Genomic DNA, 16,746 nt, shown 5'->3' with positions numbered 1-16,746 from the left:
TCATGTTGCGGCGGGGGCGTGTCCTGCCCGGTGACTCGCCGAGAACCGGAAATGGCGCCACGAACGACCGTCCCCGTTCGTTAGCAGCTAAGCTAACCGGCGCGCCGGACCAAAACAAGATCATGTTTGGGGGGTTATTTAACGACGAAGTGACTCTTGAAAGAATTGACGTGACCACCACGAAAGAGGGGAAGTAGAGGTAGTGTAAAACATGAACTTTCATCGCACCAGCTTCATTTCAAAGTGACTTTTTCTCTGGTTAGTTTTTGTCAAACATGCCAAGAGATCTTTTATATGATTCTATTTGTTGATCCCTACCCAAAGACTTACAGCGGGACAGCACTACACTGGACCAAAGTAGCATCGTTACAAAGAATAATTAGCGGTACGATCGCTCCGTGCACGTTTTCTTCTTTACGACACTGGGTGGCGCTGTTTTTTGAGGCACGGCTGCGGAGCAAAAGTTTTTCGTTGACGGAGGTTCTGTCCTTCTCTTTGTTTTGTAGTCAACTCCAAGCACGGCTTGAAGAATCGCGCTCGCGGAGCCTCGTGCCACCAAACGGCGCTCGCTCGCGTCGCAAGTCAAAAAGCGGGCCCGTCGGGTCGTCGCCGAGGTTCCGACCCGCACGTCTGCGGGACGCTGAAGGTACCCCGTACTGATACTTTGACTTCCAAGCTGAATTAATTTTGTCGCGCAACGAAGCAACTTTCCGCTTTCTTCCTTTTCGCTGATGATGACGACGATGATGAAAAGCGAGTTGGTTTTGCGCACCAGGGGATGAGCGTCGGGCCGAGAGACGGGGCCGGTCGCCTCGACGACGCCCTGTCCCGCATCGCCACGGAGACGCGACAGATCCGAGAGCTGGAACGGCAGCTGACGTACGGTGAGCACGGACGTGGTTGACGTGACGACATCGTGCGACGTCTGACTTTGTGGTCACCGCGTCGCGCCGTCGTCGTTCGTGACGATGACGTGATTGTGACCTTTGAGGTCGTCGCGACGCCGTCTTGAGCGTGTCTGTTTGGCCCGGCGGTCTCCAGGGCGGACTTTGGCCGACGAGCTCCCGCAGGAGGACCCGGACGGGATCCTGGGCTGCCTTCCCAAATACCTCCGAGGACTTCGACTGGAGGTTGCCTTTTCCACCAGCTTCCAAAGACGAAACGCAGCCCCCCTTTCCTCTCGCCGCACCGTCAGTGAAGCCCTTCCCGGCCACGCCCGCTGAGCTCAACCTTTTTTTTTTTTCTCGCCGTCTGGCGGCCATTTTTTCATTCATCAGCTGACAGTTGTTAACGTTTGAATGACTTTTTTTGACAAACGTTAAGCACGTTTCGTCATTTCTTTGGGCAAACGCGATAGATTGCGCGGTCGGCAAATTTGCCTCACGTTTGGGAGGTTGTGGGTTCAAATCCCGGCCGTGTCCCCGACAACCGCGGTGAAATTTACCACCGACAATTTGAGTATGCTTGTTTCACGTCAGATTGTCCAAATCGCCACGATTTTTTTCCAAAATAAGATCTTTGCATTTTCCTTTTTTGAAATTTTTTGTCACAGAGCCAACCTGGGAGTGAATCCCATTTTCTCCTGTCAATTTGAAATAAGGCCTGGTTTTTGAATCCCAAAATGGAAATGAAACCAATTTGAAACAATTATTGGTTTCACGCCTAATGTAATCCCCCAAATGTTGTCCTTCTTAACGCTAACATCCAACGTGAAGCGTTTCGGCGTCCGGCAGCTGCTCTTCTTCTTCTTCTTCTTCTTCTTCTTCTTGTTTCAGGTCAGCGACCTGCAAGCTGAGAACGAAGCTCTTCAGCGCCGCCCGGAGGCCACTCGGACTCGCCGCAGACGGCTCACGGACTCGGTAACCTTTGAACCCCCGCACGGCAGAATTTCACTTTGCCAATTGTCATTCTTCCAAACGGAAGCGAAAGCTTTTCCCCTCAAAATGGGAACAAAACGGACGGAAACCTTTCGGTTCCGGCCCGAATACCGCTCGCGAACGCGTCTGACCTCCGGCAGGAGGCGCCGGCGGCGCTGAAGACGGAGGCTCGCGCTCTGGAGAGGCAGAAGGCGGAGCTAGAGGCGGAGCTGAGGAATCTGAGGGAGGAGCTAAACCCACGTTTCAGACTGGGACAGGTGAGACGCGCGGAACCGCAAACCCGCTCCAACTACTTCCCGTTGTTGACGTGATGTCACTAATGCAGCGACCCAGCACCTACCAAAAAAAGGAGCAAAAGCAGCCGGACCGGAACCGTGTAGCCCAGCTAGAAGACCGCGTGACGCGATACCGGGACCGCGTCGTCCGGCTGCGAGACCGGGTGACCCGATACCGGGACCGGGTAGCCCGACCGGAATCTGGGAAACCGGGAAGTGTCGCGCACGGGAGGACGTCCTGTCGTCCGTCGGGGGACGCCGCGCGCGTTCGCGCGGACCCGTCGGCGTCGCCCCCGCGACGCCACACGGACAAGTAACGCAAATGTTGTGCGCGCGCGCGCGGGGGGGGGGGGGGTGTGTCGGGGGGGTCCACACGGGGAGAAAGAGGCCTAAATGTTCCTTCCGTGTGTGTGCGCGCAATAGAGATGACTCCACATGGGCGCGCGTGTGCGGCGAAGTGCGTTGCGTGGAGCGGACGCTGGAAAAAAGACGAGCGGAACTTCGCGAGGCCGACAGACGGCTGACGGCCGCGCGGGCGCGTCTACGCAGCCAGGGGGCGGGGCCACGCGCGTCCTGCCGCCAGACGGCGCCGGGCCACAGGTGAGGGCCCGACGGCATTTTGGGAACGCAGTGAAACGCTTTTCAACACCGATTTTCGGGATCGGACGGCATTTAACCGTGTTTTCAACTTTTCCAACCCAAATGTCAAATGTTCATTTCTACAAAATGTGCTGAAAACACACAACGGTTTTCTACACAAATTACGGCTGGGATTGTGAGGATAAGCGGCAGATGGATGGGTTATTTTACTTTTCATCCATTTTCCACTTTTCATTTGACAAAAAATGATGTTAAACACGCACGTTAACGTTTGGGATTTGATACTTTTTGGACTTTTTTGCAAATATTCTTCTGCTAATTTCATCGAAACATTCTTGAAGCCTTTTCAACAGAATTCTTTGCGACAAGGAGGCGGAGCTCGGCAACGGGACGAGGGCGGAGCGTCGGCGCCCGAGCCGAGAGGAGGCGGAGCTGAGGAATCGAGATGCGGCGTCCCGCGAGCTTTGCGCCGCCATACATAAGTACGCACACCCACATCGCCCGGAAGGGCTTTGGGAAGATTGCCGACATCCCATCATGCCCCCCCCCCCCCCCCCCGCCTCCTTCTATTGGCAGACTTTCCGAGCTCACGTCGGCGTGTCGGGAGGATCGCGCGCGTTTGGACCGGATGGTCACTCGGGTGAGACGCCAGATGCGAACGTGGACGTCCCGTTTCCCTCATGGCTTGAGTGCAGTTGGTGTGCTTGCGTGCAGGTGGCGCCAAAAACCGCATCCGAACATCCGGCGACGAAAACACCAAAGGTCGACTGCCAAGCTGCAACGCACGCCCGCATCACGTTAACGCGTCGTCGCCGGTGAAAGTTTAACCCAACCGTTGTCACCCGCATATTTCTGCCAGCTTGTAAACTCGGGATTCGAACCCGCAAACTCACAAGCAAAAAAAAAAAAAAAATCCCCCTACATTTTCTCAACGACTTGGATTGGATTTTGGAACACTGCGCAACTCTTTATGCCGGGTCGTGACCACAGTTTTTATTCTTGATTTTGAAAGTTTTCAATTCAGTTTTTGTGGACTATCAAAGTGTGTTTGAGGCTTTTTGTGGCCATCGAGATGTGAGCGCTGGCGACTCAAAGGAGGAGGAAGAGCCACGCCGCCCCAGCTCGCACGCGGCGGGTCGCCGGTTCTCGGCACAAAGAGGCAGCAAATGACTCGTTTCCAAATCAGCTTTTATTCTGAAAGTCCAGCAGGATGAAAAAGATGCAGGTGTCGCCGGGACGACCGAACAGCTGCTCCAATGGCCAAAGGGATCAGCTCTCTGTTGCCGTGGTTACCGTTGCGACATAACTTGTGACGTCAGCTGTAAAAGATTTCACGTCGACCTGCTCCGGCGTGGCGCACGCACGCACGCACGCACGCACGCACACAGCCAAGAATCATTCAACACATCCATATTACTGTTGTTAAAAACAAATAGTTGTGTCGTGATAAAGGTGCGCACACACAACTTGTGTCAAGAAAAACAAGAGTTGCGCACGCACCTTCGTGTGATGGAAAACATGCAGCGTTAAACGCACACACATCGTAACATCGTGTGTTGTCACACACGCAAGACACTTGCAGTTTTGCACACGCACACTCACCCGCAGGCGCTCGCCGCCAGCAGCGGCCACCAGCAGGGCGGCGCATCGGGCGGCTCGACGGCGCAACTCGTGCGCGGCGTCCCGGCGGGGGCGGGGCTCGGAGGTCGCGTCCGCCAGCAGGCGCAGCAAAGACGGCAGCCACACGCTAACGCTAGCCGCTAACCTGAAAGCGCAAGAAAAGTTTTCCAACCGTTTCTGCAACTGCTTTTCCCCAATTAGCACTTGTCGAAATCCATTTTTAACACTTCAGATCCCCCAAAACAATCCGGTTTCAGTTTTGAAAATGTTGGCAACCCCGAATTTGGAACCCGTTTTGATCGTGTATTTTTCGTGGCGTGGCCACTTTCTGTCAGAAAGTCCCCAAAATGTCAAAGTCAAGTTGGAAAAATGCCTGCATTGTTGTGATCATCAGAAATATTTCAGAAACATTCAAGTTCAATTTCTTTCAGCAATAATCCAAAATCCCGATTGACTTTCTATGAGCTGTTGATCATTGATTCCTTTTTTTACAGTTGTTGATTAATGCCATGAATCAGGTGTTTGAAATAAAAGGATGTGATCAACATTGAAATCTTTTTTTTTTCCCCCCGCTTTGTTTTATGAATTAATATTTAGTAGTTTTGCGTTTTTTGGACGGCGGGTTCTGACCGTGGCCACGCCGCCTCCAAGATGCGTTCGAGGGCCCGAAGGGCGCAGATTCTGGCGACCTCTTCGGGGGCGTCGCTGACCTCCAGGTAGGCGGGCACCACGCGGCCCAGACGACGGAGGTGACGACAGGCGTGCGCCCCCATCCTGAAGACGCGCAAGCGTGACTGACGAGTCGGGCGGCCCCCGCCCGACGGCCTTTTTTTGTTTTACCTTTCCAGGTAGGCCGGCAGCGCCCCCGCGTAGACTCTCCTGAGCGCCGCCTCGTGTTCGGCCTCCATGCGCGTGAGGATCAGCCGCAGCACGTCGTCGTGGCGACGGGCCCTCCGCGGGGCGGGGACGGACGAGGTGGGGCTCTCCAAAACCGCCAGCAGGTCCAGCAGACAACGCAGAACGAGCTTGCGACGACCGGCGGCGCGGGTCAGGTCGGGTCGCCGAGGCGGCCGTGCGAGCGCGCGTGCGTTACCTGCATGACGTCGGCGCTTTTGGCGCCGTAGGCGAGTCTGAGCAAGGCGTCGTACATCACGTCCGCCCGCTTCAAGGCGCGCAACTCGCTGGAAGCCTGAAAACGCACACGTGGGGAAACGACGACAAGAGGAAAAAAATTTGGAGAGCGTCGGGGCGACGACATTTCGGTCCGAGAGCGCAAGTGAGCGTTTGCGGCACGGCGACGGCGGTGGTGTCTGTGCGCGCCCTCACCGTGTTGTCCACGATGTGGTGCAGGCAGCGAAGTCCCAGCATGCACTTTCGGGGCTCGTGGTGGTCGCTGAGGAGGAGGGCGGGGCCCAGGAGGCGGGGCAGGTGAGGGGCCAGGCAGGGGCGCGGCACCTGCGCCCACAACGACATCGCTCGAGGTCGGCCGTCGGACGCGTTACGCTCGGAGCCCAAAGACCAAAAAGGTTTCGCCTACGTCACCAGGAAGGAAGTCACAACACGCAATTTGGGGGTTTTGGGACCGTCGGGTGGCGATTTTTGGGGGTGAGATTTGAGGCCCGGCGGGGCCCAAACGGATCGCGGCCCTCCCTCCATCTCGGATGTCCGACGTCCTCGATCAATAAAGTCGACGGAGAAGAGTCCCGACTCGCAGATTTGGAGTTGGACGCCTCACGTGTGGCTTGTCCATCTCGTGCAACTGTCAAGGCGGGCCCTCGTTTGGGTGTCCGCGCGTTTTGCTTGGGTCGGGACGGCGTCCCCGAGAGCTTTTCCCGTTCCTCTGACAATCTGAGCGTCGACGGGTGCTCGACGCCTCCACGGCGAAGCCAATTCGCGTCGATGGCAAAAAGACGTCGGAACCCCTCGCTCCGCCCGACCCGCATTCGTTTTTGAGCGACGCCCAAGAAGGTTCGGGCGTGTCGAGCGTCGCCTTTTTCTCCCGATTGAAGGAGCTCATGCAAGTCGTGTTTTGCCGACGCGGCGACTTTCCCCGCGCTCCCACCAGCTGCTCTGGCTTACCTGGAAGAGCGTCCAGGCAAACGCCGCCTCCGCCCGGTCGTCCCTCTGGCTCGCTTCCCTTCAACACGCGTTTTGGCAAGACGTTAGAAAAACCTTCGACGGATCACGGCGCCGGTCGGCGTCGTCACCCGCTGAGCCCAGGCCGCAGGACGTCCAGGACTGCTTCCAGAAGGCCCCCCCCGACAGCGTCCCGCTCCCCCGTCAGCATGTGGGCGGCGTCTCGCCAGCCTCCGGCCGCGAGCAGCGCCGTCCCGAGACGACGGGCCGCTTCCCGGGACGCGCGGCTGGTCCACGGCTGGTCCTGCGGGCGACGTACGCGCGCAATTTGAGACGGACTGAAAAACGGTTCGCTCGCTTGAGCGCGTGTGCGTCCGTACCTGCGCGTGCGTGGCGACATACACGCACACGTGCGGCGCCACGGCCATCAGGACCCCTCGGGCGCCTCCGTCCGGGCCCGCCGCCTCCGCTTTTCCCAGCAGGCCTCGCAGGGCGGCGCACACGCGGGCGGCCGCGTCCGGCACGTGCGCGTGGACGTCGGCCGCCGGGGGGCCGCCGCGGGCGGGCTCCGACGGCGGGAGGGCGGTCAGAGCGCCGACGGCGGACGCGTACGCCGCCTCCAGGGCCGCCGCGCCGTCGGCCGGCTCGAACAGCCAACGGGGATCGGCCGCTCGGAGGAAGGCGGCCAGCGCGTCGACGAGACGGCTCGGGTCCGGCGGGCCGTCGATCAGACGCCGCCGCAGTTTGGCCAACAACGTCGCCGCCGACGAGGGCGGGGGGTCGTCGGCGGCGTCCCCGTCAAGCTCGTCCAGTAATTGGGAAAATTCCGACATGGTCGTCTGCGGCGCCGCAACAACTGTCAGATCGACTTTAAATACATTTTTCATTGAATTATTTCATTTGCCTTCTTTTTACCGTGACGTACATATAAAAAAAAAAATATTTCCTTCTCTATATCCCGTTGACAATTTTTTTTCATTCAAATATATTTTTCCACACATACTAACTTGGCATTTGACTCTTATTGTCGTGTGTAAATATGTTCATTTTGGCAACGTTCATGTTTGATTTCTGAGCTTGATTTTTTCTTTTTCATTTACACGAACAAATTATCGAGACGAGATTAATTACTAAGATGGAAGTCAACAAGATAACATATCCATTTCCATCAACGCCTCCGAAAGAAGTTCTCTGCGCGTGGCGATTACCTTTCAAAAGGACATTTCGGAAATCATCGCCAAGTGAGAAAGAGCTGAAAAGGCTCCGAGCACGACGCGAGGGACACTTCCGCTTCGGGCGCGTTCGTCTGTGAAATGTTTCCTCCCGGCAACCGGAACCAACGAATCGAGGGTTCCACAGCAACGGCGAAACGGACAACTTTTGTCTCATCGCGACCAACACGCGCACTTGAACAGGCAACGGGAAAAGATTTGCATCCTTTTTTGAACAGTTTGGCCCGTGCGTCTTGTCTCACAAGTCTTCTCCCCAACCCCCCATGGAACCGACTTTATTGGCTGTCAAGACACTGAAGGGTTCCATGTCAAAACAGGGAAAAAGATAAAAACTCAAGCGTGTCATCTTTTGCCATCCAAGCCGTTCTCGTGCATCTTCCCACCTTCTCTTTGGTCTTCCTGGACAGCTCCATCCTCAGACTCTCTCTTGCCTCTGGACATGTCCAAACCATACAACTCCGCTCTCTCGATCGAACCTAGTCTCCAAAACATCCAGCTTTGGCACTACTTTATAAAAAAAATATATATTTCAACTTCAGATCTAGTCTCTTGTTTGTTCTGAATGCGGTACCAGCGCAGCCAGAGAAAAATTCCTTGACCATTAAAGTCGATTCTGATTCTTTGCACAACGACGTCGCGGAGTGAACGTCTCGCTCGGATGACTCACTATTTTCAAACATTTCTCAGCAACACATTTTGGGAAGTTCTTGATATTTCATAACGTAGTATTTGTACTTACGTTAACTATTACTGTAAGTCACTGAAAATAAACGGGGATAAAAAGCACATCTTAGATTGCAGTTACAAATCTTGGAAAGAGTGTCGAGTTCAAATTAAAAAAAAAAAAAAAGGGACAAATGGACGTTTGGAAAGAATAAAGCCAAACATTTATGCTGAACTACAGCAAGTGCTCAAGATATTATACATATGAGCTTAAAAGAAACCCGAAGGCAGAAGTCTGTTAGCTGCATACAGACAATGACGCCATCAGGTTTTCTTTCCTATCGGGCTACTTTAATAGGAAGCAAAAAAAAAAAAAAGAAATAAATGAAAGTCGCGCTAGTGTTGACGTGCCGTCATTACATAATCCGACCAGCAGAGGGAGACCTTCTAAAAAGAATCGAAAGCGGAAGTTTCGTCACCAAGGCCATTTTTTTTTTTTTATTTCGTCGTGGATGAAAGGAAACCGTTTTGGAACGCAGCGTTCGATGCAAACCAAACTTTCGGAGGCAAAGTCACAAATGCAGCAACAAATTTGGGATAGTTACAAAACTAAAAAGTTTGACAAATAATAATAATAAAAAAAAATCATGAGGAAATGAGTTGTTCCATTAATCAGCTGGAATGCGGAAGGCTGGATCGGAGGAGGCGCGGACGGGTCGGGTCGGCTCTGCTCGCTCAGAGCTGGCCGCAGTCGGCGATGACCAGCTTGGCGGAAGTCTTCCCGGTACCGGAGCCTTTGCCCTCCATGGCGGAGACCACGTCGTAACCTTCCACCACGCTGCCGAAGACCACGTGCTTGCCGTCCAGCCTGGCACACGCCCCAAATGACCAAAAATTAAAAAGACGGCGCGATTCGCTCCCCGTTTGATCCCCGACAGCCCACCAAAAATATGCAAACATTTTCACCAACAATCCTTTGGCAAACTTGCCGGCTCCAAAAGACACCGCATTTTTGCACAGCCAGCAACTATTGCTCATCAATATTTATTTCAATCGCCATTGATGAGATTTTGGATGCGCCGTTTTCAAATCCAAATTCCACATCACCGACAGTCAAACTTTTACACGGAATAGAAAAATCGTCTTTTTGAGTCATACATCGAAGAGTCAATAAAGTCGAGAATTCTAATTTGGATTCCGTCTTTGAAACGAACTTGGTTTAAAAGCGACCGAGGCCGCCCGAAACCGGAAGCGTTTAGATTTCCGAAAAAGGTTACAGAACCACAACCCGTACCGAGCACGTCCCGACCCTTCGGTTCTGCTTTTCTTTTCCTGTTGCCCGCCATCTTTGGAGCCTTTCGGCCCACCCGCGGTTCAAGACGTGCGCCTCACCAGGTGGTCTTGGCGGTGCAGATGAAGAACTGCGAGCCGTTGGTGTTGGGCCCGGCGTTGGCCATGGACAGGATGCCGGCCCCCGTGTGCTTCAGGCTGAAGTTCTCGTCGGCAAATTTGTTCCCGTAGATGGACTTGCCTCCGGTTCCGTTGTGGTTGGTGAAGTCCCCGCCCTGCCGACGCGCACACGCCGACGTTAGTTCTCCGCGGCGGTCCGACGGGCCCGGAAACGAGTCGGGATACGGCGCTCGCTCGCTCGCACCTGGCACATGAACTGCGGGATGACGCGGTGGAAGGTGCTGCCCTTGTAGCCGAAACCCTTCTCGCCGGTGCACAGGGCGCGGAAGTTCTCCGCCGTCTTGGGGACCACGTCGTCGCGCAGCTACAATAAAAAAAAGATAAATAAATCAATAAACGTGGACGCAATATGAATCTCCGCGATTTCAAGCCGAAACGGGACAAAGCCATTTTCAGAAAAAGTCCCGTTTAAAATCTGATTTAACAAAAGAATACACTGACCAAAGTGTTGGAGACAAAGTGGGAGATTGAAGTTGGAACAGACGTTTTGTATCTCTCATCAAGTCATGAAAATATTTGATATTGCTCAATTGGAATACAACGGATTTTTTTTGAGGGAGGGGAAACAACTTTTAGCCAAGTCATTTTTAACATTGTTTTTCTTTTCATAAATCAAAAGTCTTCATTAAAAGCAATCAACTTTCACATCAAGCAGTCTACATTTTTAAATGCCTCATTGGAAACTGTATTTCATCAACGAGTACAATTTACAAATCATACTTATTAAAAATCTACATATTCCAAACAATCTGTACCAAATAAACGTTTTTGGGGGGACGCCCCGTTCACGTGACACCCAAAAAGGCTTTTGCGCCCAAGTCAGGAGACAAAATGGAGGTCGCGGAGTTTGAAAAAGGTTCCGCGGGCGCGTCACAAGCGCGGCGTGGGGCTGAGAAGGCCCGCCCCACGGTGACCACCACAACCCCTCCCTTCCTCCCTCTCGCCGCCGCAGCGTGGAAGTTTCCAGAAAGGGGGGGGGGGGGGAGAGAGAGAGAGAAGAATGTCGCAGTCCCGCCGAACGGAGCCATCTTGGTTGAGAGCAGTCACGTCACTCGCAGCCAAATCGTCGCCCGCAGGCACGAACGGGGGCGCGCGTCTAAAAAGCCGATTTTAAAAAAAAAAAAAAAAAAAAAAAGGGGGGGGGGGGGGGCGACCAATTGGCCGCCCGGAGGCAAAATTAAATTTCATTCGGGGCGTCTCCAATAAAAGCGGGCGGCGGCGGCGGCCTGGCCCGGGGAGGGGACGGCGACCGGCCGCGTGCTAGCGTCAAGAGAGCCGTTAGCAGTGCTGCTCGTGCGCTCAAAAGCTACACACAAAATGGGGGTGCGGGGGGGGGGGGGGGGGGGGGCCAAAAGCTCCAAAAGGAAAAGCAACAGCGACAGTCAACTGCCTTTCCCGTTGCAGACATAAATATATACAACCAGGCGTCAGGATCGAAAGAACGCTGCCTTGACTTGGAATTGCACGTCAACGTCGCTGCCATCTTGCATGTGGTGGGGGGGGGGGGGGGGGGCCGTCATTTAAAGGTTGGGGCCACGGACCATCAACCGCCGGCCGGCTCGCTCGCTCGCTCGCTCGTTTTGGCCACTTTTGGCTTTGCTGTCAATTTAGAATGACGTCACACTCATTTGATTTATATGCTGATGTTGAAATCTTCCTGAAACACGTTACTCCACAGGTGAAATCCCACATTAAAGTTGAATTTTAACCCCCCCCCCTCCCAATAATGGTCCGTGAGCGACATTAGACAGAGGTTAAATGTAATATAAAGGAATACTGCCTTGAAACGATTCCCAAGTGGTGGGATGCAGATTCTTTTTGTGTATGGCAAAAATCTATATTCATACACGGTACGGCAAATTGTCGATAAGAAACATACGAGCAAAGATGGAAACGTGACCATCTTGCATTCCGCTCCAAACACACAAACGGTGTAGCTCAGCCTCCGACGAGTGTCGTTCAAAGTATCTGGTACTTCATTTCAATCTCAACATTGGGCCCCCGTCGTTTATTTCGGAGTTGATCGAAACGCGACACTTTCGCTTAACTTTGGGAGCAATTTACTGACGTCTCAACTACAGCAGGTGGCGGGCGCGTGACAATCAGGCAACTTTATCTGGTTTTCGACGGTCCCTTCAGAGAAAAGCATTTTTCACTGCTAGTTTGCCTTCAAGATGCTGCTTGTACACGCCCACGTTCCACTCCGCAGCAGACACTGCCTTTTATTCCGGACCATCGGATGAGTCAAAGTTCATAACGGCCATCTCCAATATGGCGGCAACCTGGGAAACGCCATCAATGAGATATTGGGGGGGCGAGTCCGACTCTCTCCGTATAGGTCAGTTACCTTTGAGCATGACTCATTTAGCGTCGCCGAACGCGGAGCTCCGGCCGGGGGGGCACCCCGAACGACCCCCCCCCCCCCCCCCCCCCGCGTTCGGCCTGGTGGAATCGCACAAAGAACGAAGCGCACGTCGGCCGCATCCCGCGCGTCTCCACGGCGGCCGGCCCGACTTACCTCCATCACCACGCGGCCCAAAGGCTTGCCGTCGGCGGTGATGTCGAAAAAGACTCTTGGTTTGGCCATGCCTGCCGCTTTACTTCAGGAAAAAAAACAACAAGGAGGAGGAGGAGGAGGAGGAATGGAGAATTTCCTGACGAGCGCAGCGCGTGGACGATAACGGGCCGAGAAAGATGGCCGACCGTCCAATAACTTTATATCAAGCGCCAGTGGGCGGGCATTGTTCCCACTCGGCCAATGGCGAGCGGCGAACCGCAACACTGGCCTGGACTTTGGCCAATCGGGAGCCAGACAACCGAAGGCCGCTTAGCGACTCGCGAGTGTGCCTTTTTGATTGGTCGAGCCATTTTTACGCCGCGTTGGGTTTTTTTTTTTTTTCCCCCCTCAGAACGGGCCGCTCGGGCGGCGCTTTGCCGAAGGTTCTCGAATACGCGGTCCCGCCCCCCCCGCCGGCGGACCGCGAATCGGGGCGAGCGATAGTCCGAGTGGTCAATCGTGAGCAGCGCTGATTGGCCAACGGCTGTCCGAGCGCGCGCCGCGCCCCGCCCCGCCCCCAACCCAGGAGGAATGCGCGGTCACGCGGACGGGGTGCGGTCATCTGCGCGAAACTGTACTTCACTTTTCCTTCGGCTTGTCCCGCACGGGGTCGCCGCAAGCGTCATCTTTTTTCCCCATCTTGGCCAAATCTCCTGCATCCTCCTCTCTGTCCTCGTGGCCTCCCTCACAACATCCAGCAACCTTTTCTTTGGTCTTCCTCTCTTTTGCTCTCGTACCGTACTGAGAAATATAATCGCGACCCCGTCGTCATAACTCGTCTGTTGTCAATGTCGCAGTTTGCGATCGCAGCTAACATTTCTTGAGCTGCTTCTGCTTTCTTCCATTCAGAATCATTACAGCTGCCCTCAAATGTCAATGCGGTCCTTTGGGCGCCAAACTGACATCACGGCATGCATTTCATATTTTACAATATTCATGTTTTTTTTAAACGTTTGAATTTACTGTCTTATGTCCTGTATTAACATGCAGGGGCTAAGAATTTGCTGATTATTGTCAATTAGTAAAAAGGTTCACACCAGCAAGATGATTATTTGCTTGTTAAGAATAAAGAAATATTCATTTCATTTTGGACCAGGACTCACGTCAACTTTATTGGGCGCGTCACAGACAGGAAGCGAGCTCGACCGCGGTCGGCAGCCATCGCGTGAGCCCGGCGGCCGGGTCCGACCAAAGGATCCTGACCGGAGACGGCGACGGTCGGAGAAGCTTCCGGAGGTGACTTGGCGGGGGCTAGTTGTGTTGCTAAGTGAAGAAATAAGGGAGGGGGGAAAACAACAACAAAAAATGTCAGATGGATATTTTTACAATTGGCAGATCTTGCTGCAAGCGCCAACTTTGCGTCTTTGCGAGATTTCCGCAGCGATGGGAAAACCCGAGCAAATCCGTTGACTTCAGGACAGAAAATGTCAAGAGATGAGCGAGGAACTGTCCAACGCGGAAGCGTCCGCTCAGTTGTTCACGAAGAGCGACAGCAGGTCGGCGCCGGCGCCGGCGTTGGGGAGGTCCGGCGGGCCCAAGTAGGACAGCAGCTCGTCCGGGTTGCTCAACACGGGAAGCAGCAGCTGCTGCGCGCGCGCGCGCGTGTGTGTGTGGACACACGTTACCATGACGACAAGGAAACCCACGCAGGACGGCGGCACGACGGACTCGCGTCGAGAGAAGCTTCCGGGACGCCGGGCCCGAGTTCGAAGGCTCGGCCGTGGAGTCGGGCGTCGCGGTCGCCGGGGAGACTGACGGGCGGCCGCTGAGGGTGGGCCACGCCGTGGGAAGGGGACAAAAGCTGGAGGGAGGAAGAAGGGATGAAAAGTCCCGAAGAAAGGAACGGACGGAGAGCAAAGGAAATAAAGAAGCAACAAAACAACAAGGAAAGGAAAGAAAGAAAGAAAAAATGGGAAGCCCGCAATGGGATGGCGACCGCGACCCGAAGAAAGCTCAAATAAACCGATGGAGAGAGTCAAGAAGAAGAAGAGGAGGATTCAGAAAAAGGAAGGAAAGAAAATACAATCAGCAAAGGAAAAAGACAAAAAGGAGGACGACGTCCACCTGTCCCGCCTGAGAGGGGCGGGGGGGGGGGGGGGGGGGGCGGGCGACGAGAAGTCCCCCCGAGGTCAAGTCCGACGAGCCGGCGTACGCTGGCGCACAAGCACACACGCAATTCAGATTTCGAGACGCCGCTTGGAGGACTTGCAAATGATCTTCGCCATCGCAACGCCTGCAAACCACCCATCTGCTCCATCCCTTTTCCGAGCCGCTCATCCTCACCGGGGGTCGCGGAGGCGCCCGAGCCCGTCCCGGCTATCCACGAGCGGGAGGCCGGCCGATCGCACCTCCGGACAATGTGGAGTCTCCGAACAACGCCGGCGAGTTTTTGGGACGCCGGCGGAAAGCGGAGGGCCCACGCAGACGCGCGCAAACTCCGCGCGGGTTCGAACCCCGGCCCGCCCGACTGTGAGGCAGGCCCCCGGCTCCGACCGGTCCCGCCACCCAGATGTATTTTCCCATGAACCCTAACCCCAAAAGTAACGCTTTTGGGTTTAAAAACACAATTGTCGCCCAAATGTTCCGACGGCGGTCCACCGAAGGCCGCTCCTCAGTCAAGGCGCTTGTATGTCAAGTGGCGATGTGATATTGGAGGGAGGCGATCATCTCCATGACGCTCGGCAGCACCGCGTGACTCGGGCCGGGGGCCCGACGGCGCTTCGGGACCGGGCAGTCCGCCTCCTCCTTGACGCGGACCTCCGGCTTGACCGGGACCGGCCTCCAGCGGCACGCCGGGTCGACGGCCATCTCTCGGTGCTCGGAACTGAACGCGGGACGAGGACGCGACGCCGTGATGCGACGCCCGACGTGTGGCGTGTTGCGTCGGCGCGGGTTAGCGACTCACCTCTGAACGTAGATGAGGATTCCCAGCATGTACTGATCCACTTCCAGGCCCTCCAGCAGCCCCGTTTTACTGTCGTGAAAGCGGCGACACGAGCGGCGTGGCAGACGGGACATCTCCACGTTCCTCTCTCGCGGTTGAGCTGCAGGTAGGGCTCCAGGTCGAAGCACTGCAAACAGGAAGTGGTGAGCGCTGAGAAAAGTGTGCCCCCCCCCCCGCATGTGCCCGCAGTCGTGCCCTCTGGCCGGCAGGCAGCTGGATCCGCCTGAAGGTGATGGGACATTTGAGCGACACCCTGACGGCCGTCTGCTCCACTGCGTCCTCGCCGTTGAGCAACGGTGCCGCCGCTGCTGAAGTTCCTTTTGACTGCACGCATCGCGAGAGCGTCAAGCCGCTCGGACCCAAAGCTGTCGTGGCGAAACGCTCCGGCGACTCTCTCTCGGCGACGCAGTGCTCGGCGGGAAGCCTCTTCTTCATCAGACCCTGAAGGACCGAACGCACCGACGAACAGGTGGGACTGCGCCACACGAGGGAGACAGTGAGACGGCGGAGAGACGTGCGCGTGACTGACGCAGCAGCAGGCGGCGACGGTGAGCTGGATGGCGTTCCTGCCCGGCTGGCACACGCGTTTCAGGTACAGAGGCTCGTGCGACGCCTTGTCGTCGCCGCGCTCGATGGTCAGCGGCGTGGCGTTGACGCTCACCTTGGGAACGAACCGCAGGGAGGGGCTTTGAGCGCGCATACAAACAACACCCGAGCGTGTCCTACCTGGACCGAGGCCGGCCAGTTGGCGTTCATCTGCCGATCCTCGTGGTGGTAGCACTTGAACTGAAGATCCAGGTCTGGCCTGTACCTGCACACGCGGGCACACTTCAGAACTTTCCGTCAAATCAAACTGTTAAGCGTCAAAGGTGACAGGAAGCGACCTCGTGACCGGCGTCTCTGAGCCGGAAGACGTGATTGCTGACCGCCAGGTTGCGCTCCAACCTGAGGGGCTCCGGGACCACGCCGTCTCGCACCGGGAACGTCAGACGCAGGCCGTCGCTCGGGTTACCTGCCGAACGGGAAGTCAGGCGCCCGCTTCCCGAGACGGCCCGTTGGGCGGACGCGCACCTGTGGGCGGGGCCGCTTTGGCGTCGGGCAGAAAGGAGGGTTTGTTGACGTCGCTGTCGCCGGGTGACATGCAGGGAGGCGCCACGGAGCCGCCCGGCGTGACGGCCCGAGTCGGGTTACCCGGAATCGGCGAGTCGGGGGTAGCTCGATAACCCGCCGCCGGGCTGCGTCACATCACAGGCGCCAAGCGGTTAACGGCCGCAGCAACCGGCGCGGGCGGAAAGGCGACGCTTTACGATTCGATCGGTCGGTATCAATGACGATCGGCTCCGCGATAGACATTTTGCGCATCGTATTTGAAGCTAAAAGTTTCGACACAGAACTGTAAATATACTCCGGCCTCAGCGTTCACGACTCCGCC

At 55.7% G+C, this 16,746-nt stretch overlaps 4 protein-coding genes across 7 annotated transcripts; 1 reads left to right on the top strand and 3 right to left on the bottom strand.

The window, feature by feature from the left end:
• Positions 1–49: 49 nt before the first annotated feature.
• On the top strand, positions 50–3,786 carry LOC133498993 (uncharacterized). 2 transcript variants are annotated; one of them, XM_061816421.1, is made up of 12 exons: positions 50–199; positions 325–385; positions 507–646; positions 776–884; positions 1,042–1,130; positions 1,776–1,859; positions 2,018–2,134; positions 2,203–2,465; positions 2,576–2,752; positions 3,094–3,234; positions 3,329–3,392; positions 3,467–3,786. In XM_061816421.1, exons 4-12 carry the CDS (start codon positions 779–781, stop codon positions 3,569–3,571), a joined length of 1,146 nt encoding a protein of 381 aa, XP_061672405.1. In that variant the 5' UTR covers positions 50–199; positions 325–385; positions 507–646; positions 776–778; the 3' UTR covers positions 3,572–3,786. The 2 variants fall into 2 exon arrangements, with proteins under 2 accessions (XP_061672405.1, XP_061672406.1); XM_061816422.1 differs by having other exon boundaries at positions 755–884.
• A 137-nt stretch (positions 3,787–3,923) lies between these two features.
• tti2 (TELO2 interacting protein 2) lies at positions 3,924–8,367 on the bottom strand. Of its 3 annotated transcripts, XM_061816399.1 has the most exons (10): positions 7,657–8,325; positions 6,829–7,316; positions 6,580–6,752; positions 6,452–6,509; positions 5,699–5,827; positions 5,466–5,561; positions 5,213–5,397; positions 5,003–5,146; positions 4,355–4,517; positions 3,924–4,093 (listed from the first exon to the last, which is right to left on the bottom strand). In XM_061816399.1, exons 1-10 carry the CDS (start codon positions 7,835–7,837, stop codon positions 4,022–4,024), a joined length of 1,689 nt encoding a protein of 562 aa, XP_061672383.1. In that variant the 5' UTR covers positions 7,838–8,325; the 3' UTR covers positions 3,924–4,021. The 3 variants fall into 3 exon arrangements, with proteins under 3 accessions (XP_061672383.1, XP_061672384.1, XP_061672382.1); XM_061816400.1 differs by having other exon boundaries at positions 3,924–4,517; positions 6,829–7,287; positions 7,657–8,367; XM_061816398.1 differs by having other exon boundaries at positions 3,924–4,517; positions 7,657–8,327.
• A 446-nt stretch (positions 8,368–8,813) lies between these two features.
• Positions 8,814–12,522, bottom strand: LOC133499000 (peptidyl-prolyl cis-trans isomerase-like). Its single transcript, XM_061816436.1, has 4 exons — positions 12,332–12,522; positions 9,998–10,117; positions 9,736–9,908; positions 8,814–9,211 (listed from the first exon to the last, which is right to left on the bottom strand). Exons 1-4 carry the CDS (start codon positions 12,398–12,400, stop codon positions 9,079–9,081), a joined length of 495 nt encoding a protein of 164 aa, XP_061672420.1. The 5' UTR covers positions 12,401–12,522; the 3' UTR covers positions 8,814–9,078.
• A 152-nt stretch (positions 12,523–12,674) lies between these two features.
• LOC133500042 (zinc finger MIZ domain-containing protein 1-like) lies at positions 12,675–16,554 on the bottom strand (the record flags this gene model as incomplete). The annotated part of the gene is made up of 5 exons (XM_061818600.1): positions 12,675–13,633; positions 15,276–15,975; positions 16,041–16,142; positions 16,199–16,326; positions 16,386–16,554. Coding segments are annotated over 5 exons (1,263 nt in total), but the record flags the coding sequence as incomplete, so codon positions are not given.
• Between the last annotated feature and the right edge of the window lie 192 nt (positions 16,555–16,746).

This window comes from Syngnathoides biaculeatus, chromosome 4 (genome assembly GCF_019802595.1).
Source record: "Syngnathoides biaculeatus isolate LvHL_M chromosome 4, ASM1980259v1, whole genome shotgun sequence".
NCBI classification, from domain to species: domain Eukaryota; kingdom Metazoa; phylum Chordata; class Actinopteri; order Syngnathiformes; family Syngnathidae; genus Syngnathoides; species Syngnathoides biaculeatus.
Note: the sequence above shows the minus strand (reverse complement) of the source record. Positions and strands in the feature narration are given on the sequence as shown.

What these genes read in the sequence shown, in the direction of transcription:
- LOC133499000 (XM_061816436.1), bottom strand. Translation starts at nt 12,400, where the DNA reads ATGGCCAAACCAAGAGTCTTTTTCGACATCACCGCCGACGGCAAGCCT. An exon ending in TGGGCCGCGTGGTGATGGAG is followed by an intron (nt 10,118 to 12,331) that starts GTAAGTCGGGCC and finishes TTTTTATTGTAG; the next exon opens with CTGCGCGACGACGTGGTCCC. An exon ending in TCCCGCAGTTCATGTGCCAG is followed by an intron (nt 9,909 to 9,997) that starts GTGCGAGCGAGC and finishes GCGCGTCGGCAG; the next exon opens with GGCGGGGACTTCACCAACCA.
- tti2 (XM_061816398.1), bottom strand. Translation starts at nt 7,837, where the DNA reads ATGAGACAAAAGTTGTCCGTTTCGCCGTTGCTGTGGAACCCTCGATTC. An exon ending in TTGCCTGGACGCTCTTCCAG is followed by an intron (nt 5,828 to 6,451) that starts GTAAGCCAGAGC and finishes TTGTGGGCGCAG; the next exon opens with GTGCCGCGCCCCTGCCTGGC. An exon ending in CTGCCGGCCTACCTGGAAAG is followed by an intron (nt 5,147 to 5,212) that starts GTAAAACAAAAA and finishes GCGCGTCTTCAG; the next exon opens with GATGGGGGCGCACGCCTGTC.
- LOC133498993 (XM_061816421.1), top strand. Translation starts at nt 779, where the DNA reads ATGAGCGTCGGGCCGAGAGACGGGGCCGGTCGCCTCGACGACGCCCTG. An exon ending in TCCGAGGACTTCGACTGGAG is followed by an intron (nt 1,131 to 1,775) that starts GTTGCCTTTTCC and finishes TTCTTGTTTCAG; the next exon opens with GTCAGCGACCTGCAAGCTGA. An exon ending in TGGACCGGATGGTCACTCGG is followed by an intron (nt 3,393 to 3,466) that starts GTGAGACGCCAG and finishes GCTTGCGTGCAG; the next exon opens with GTGGCGCCAAAAACCGCATC.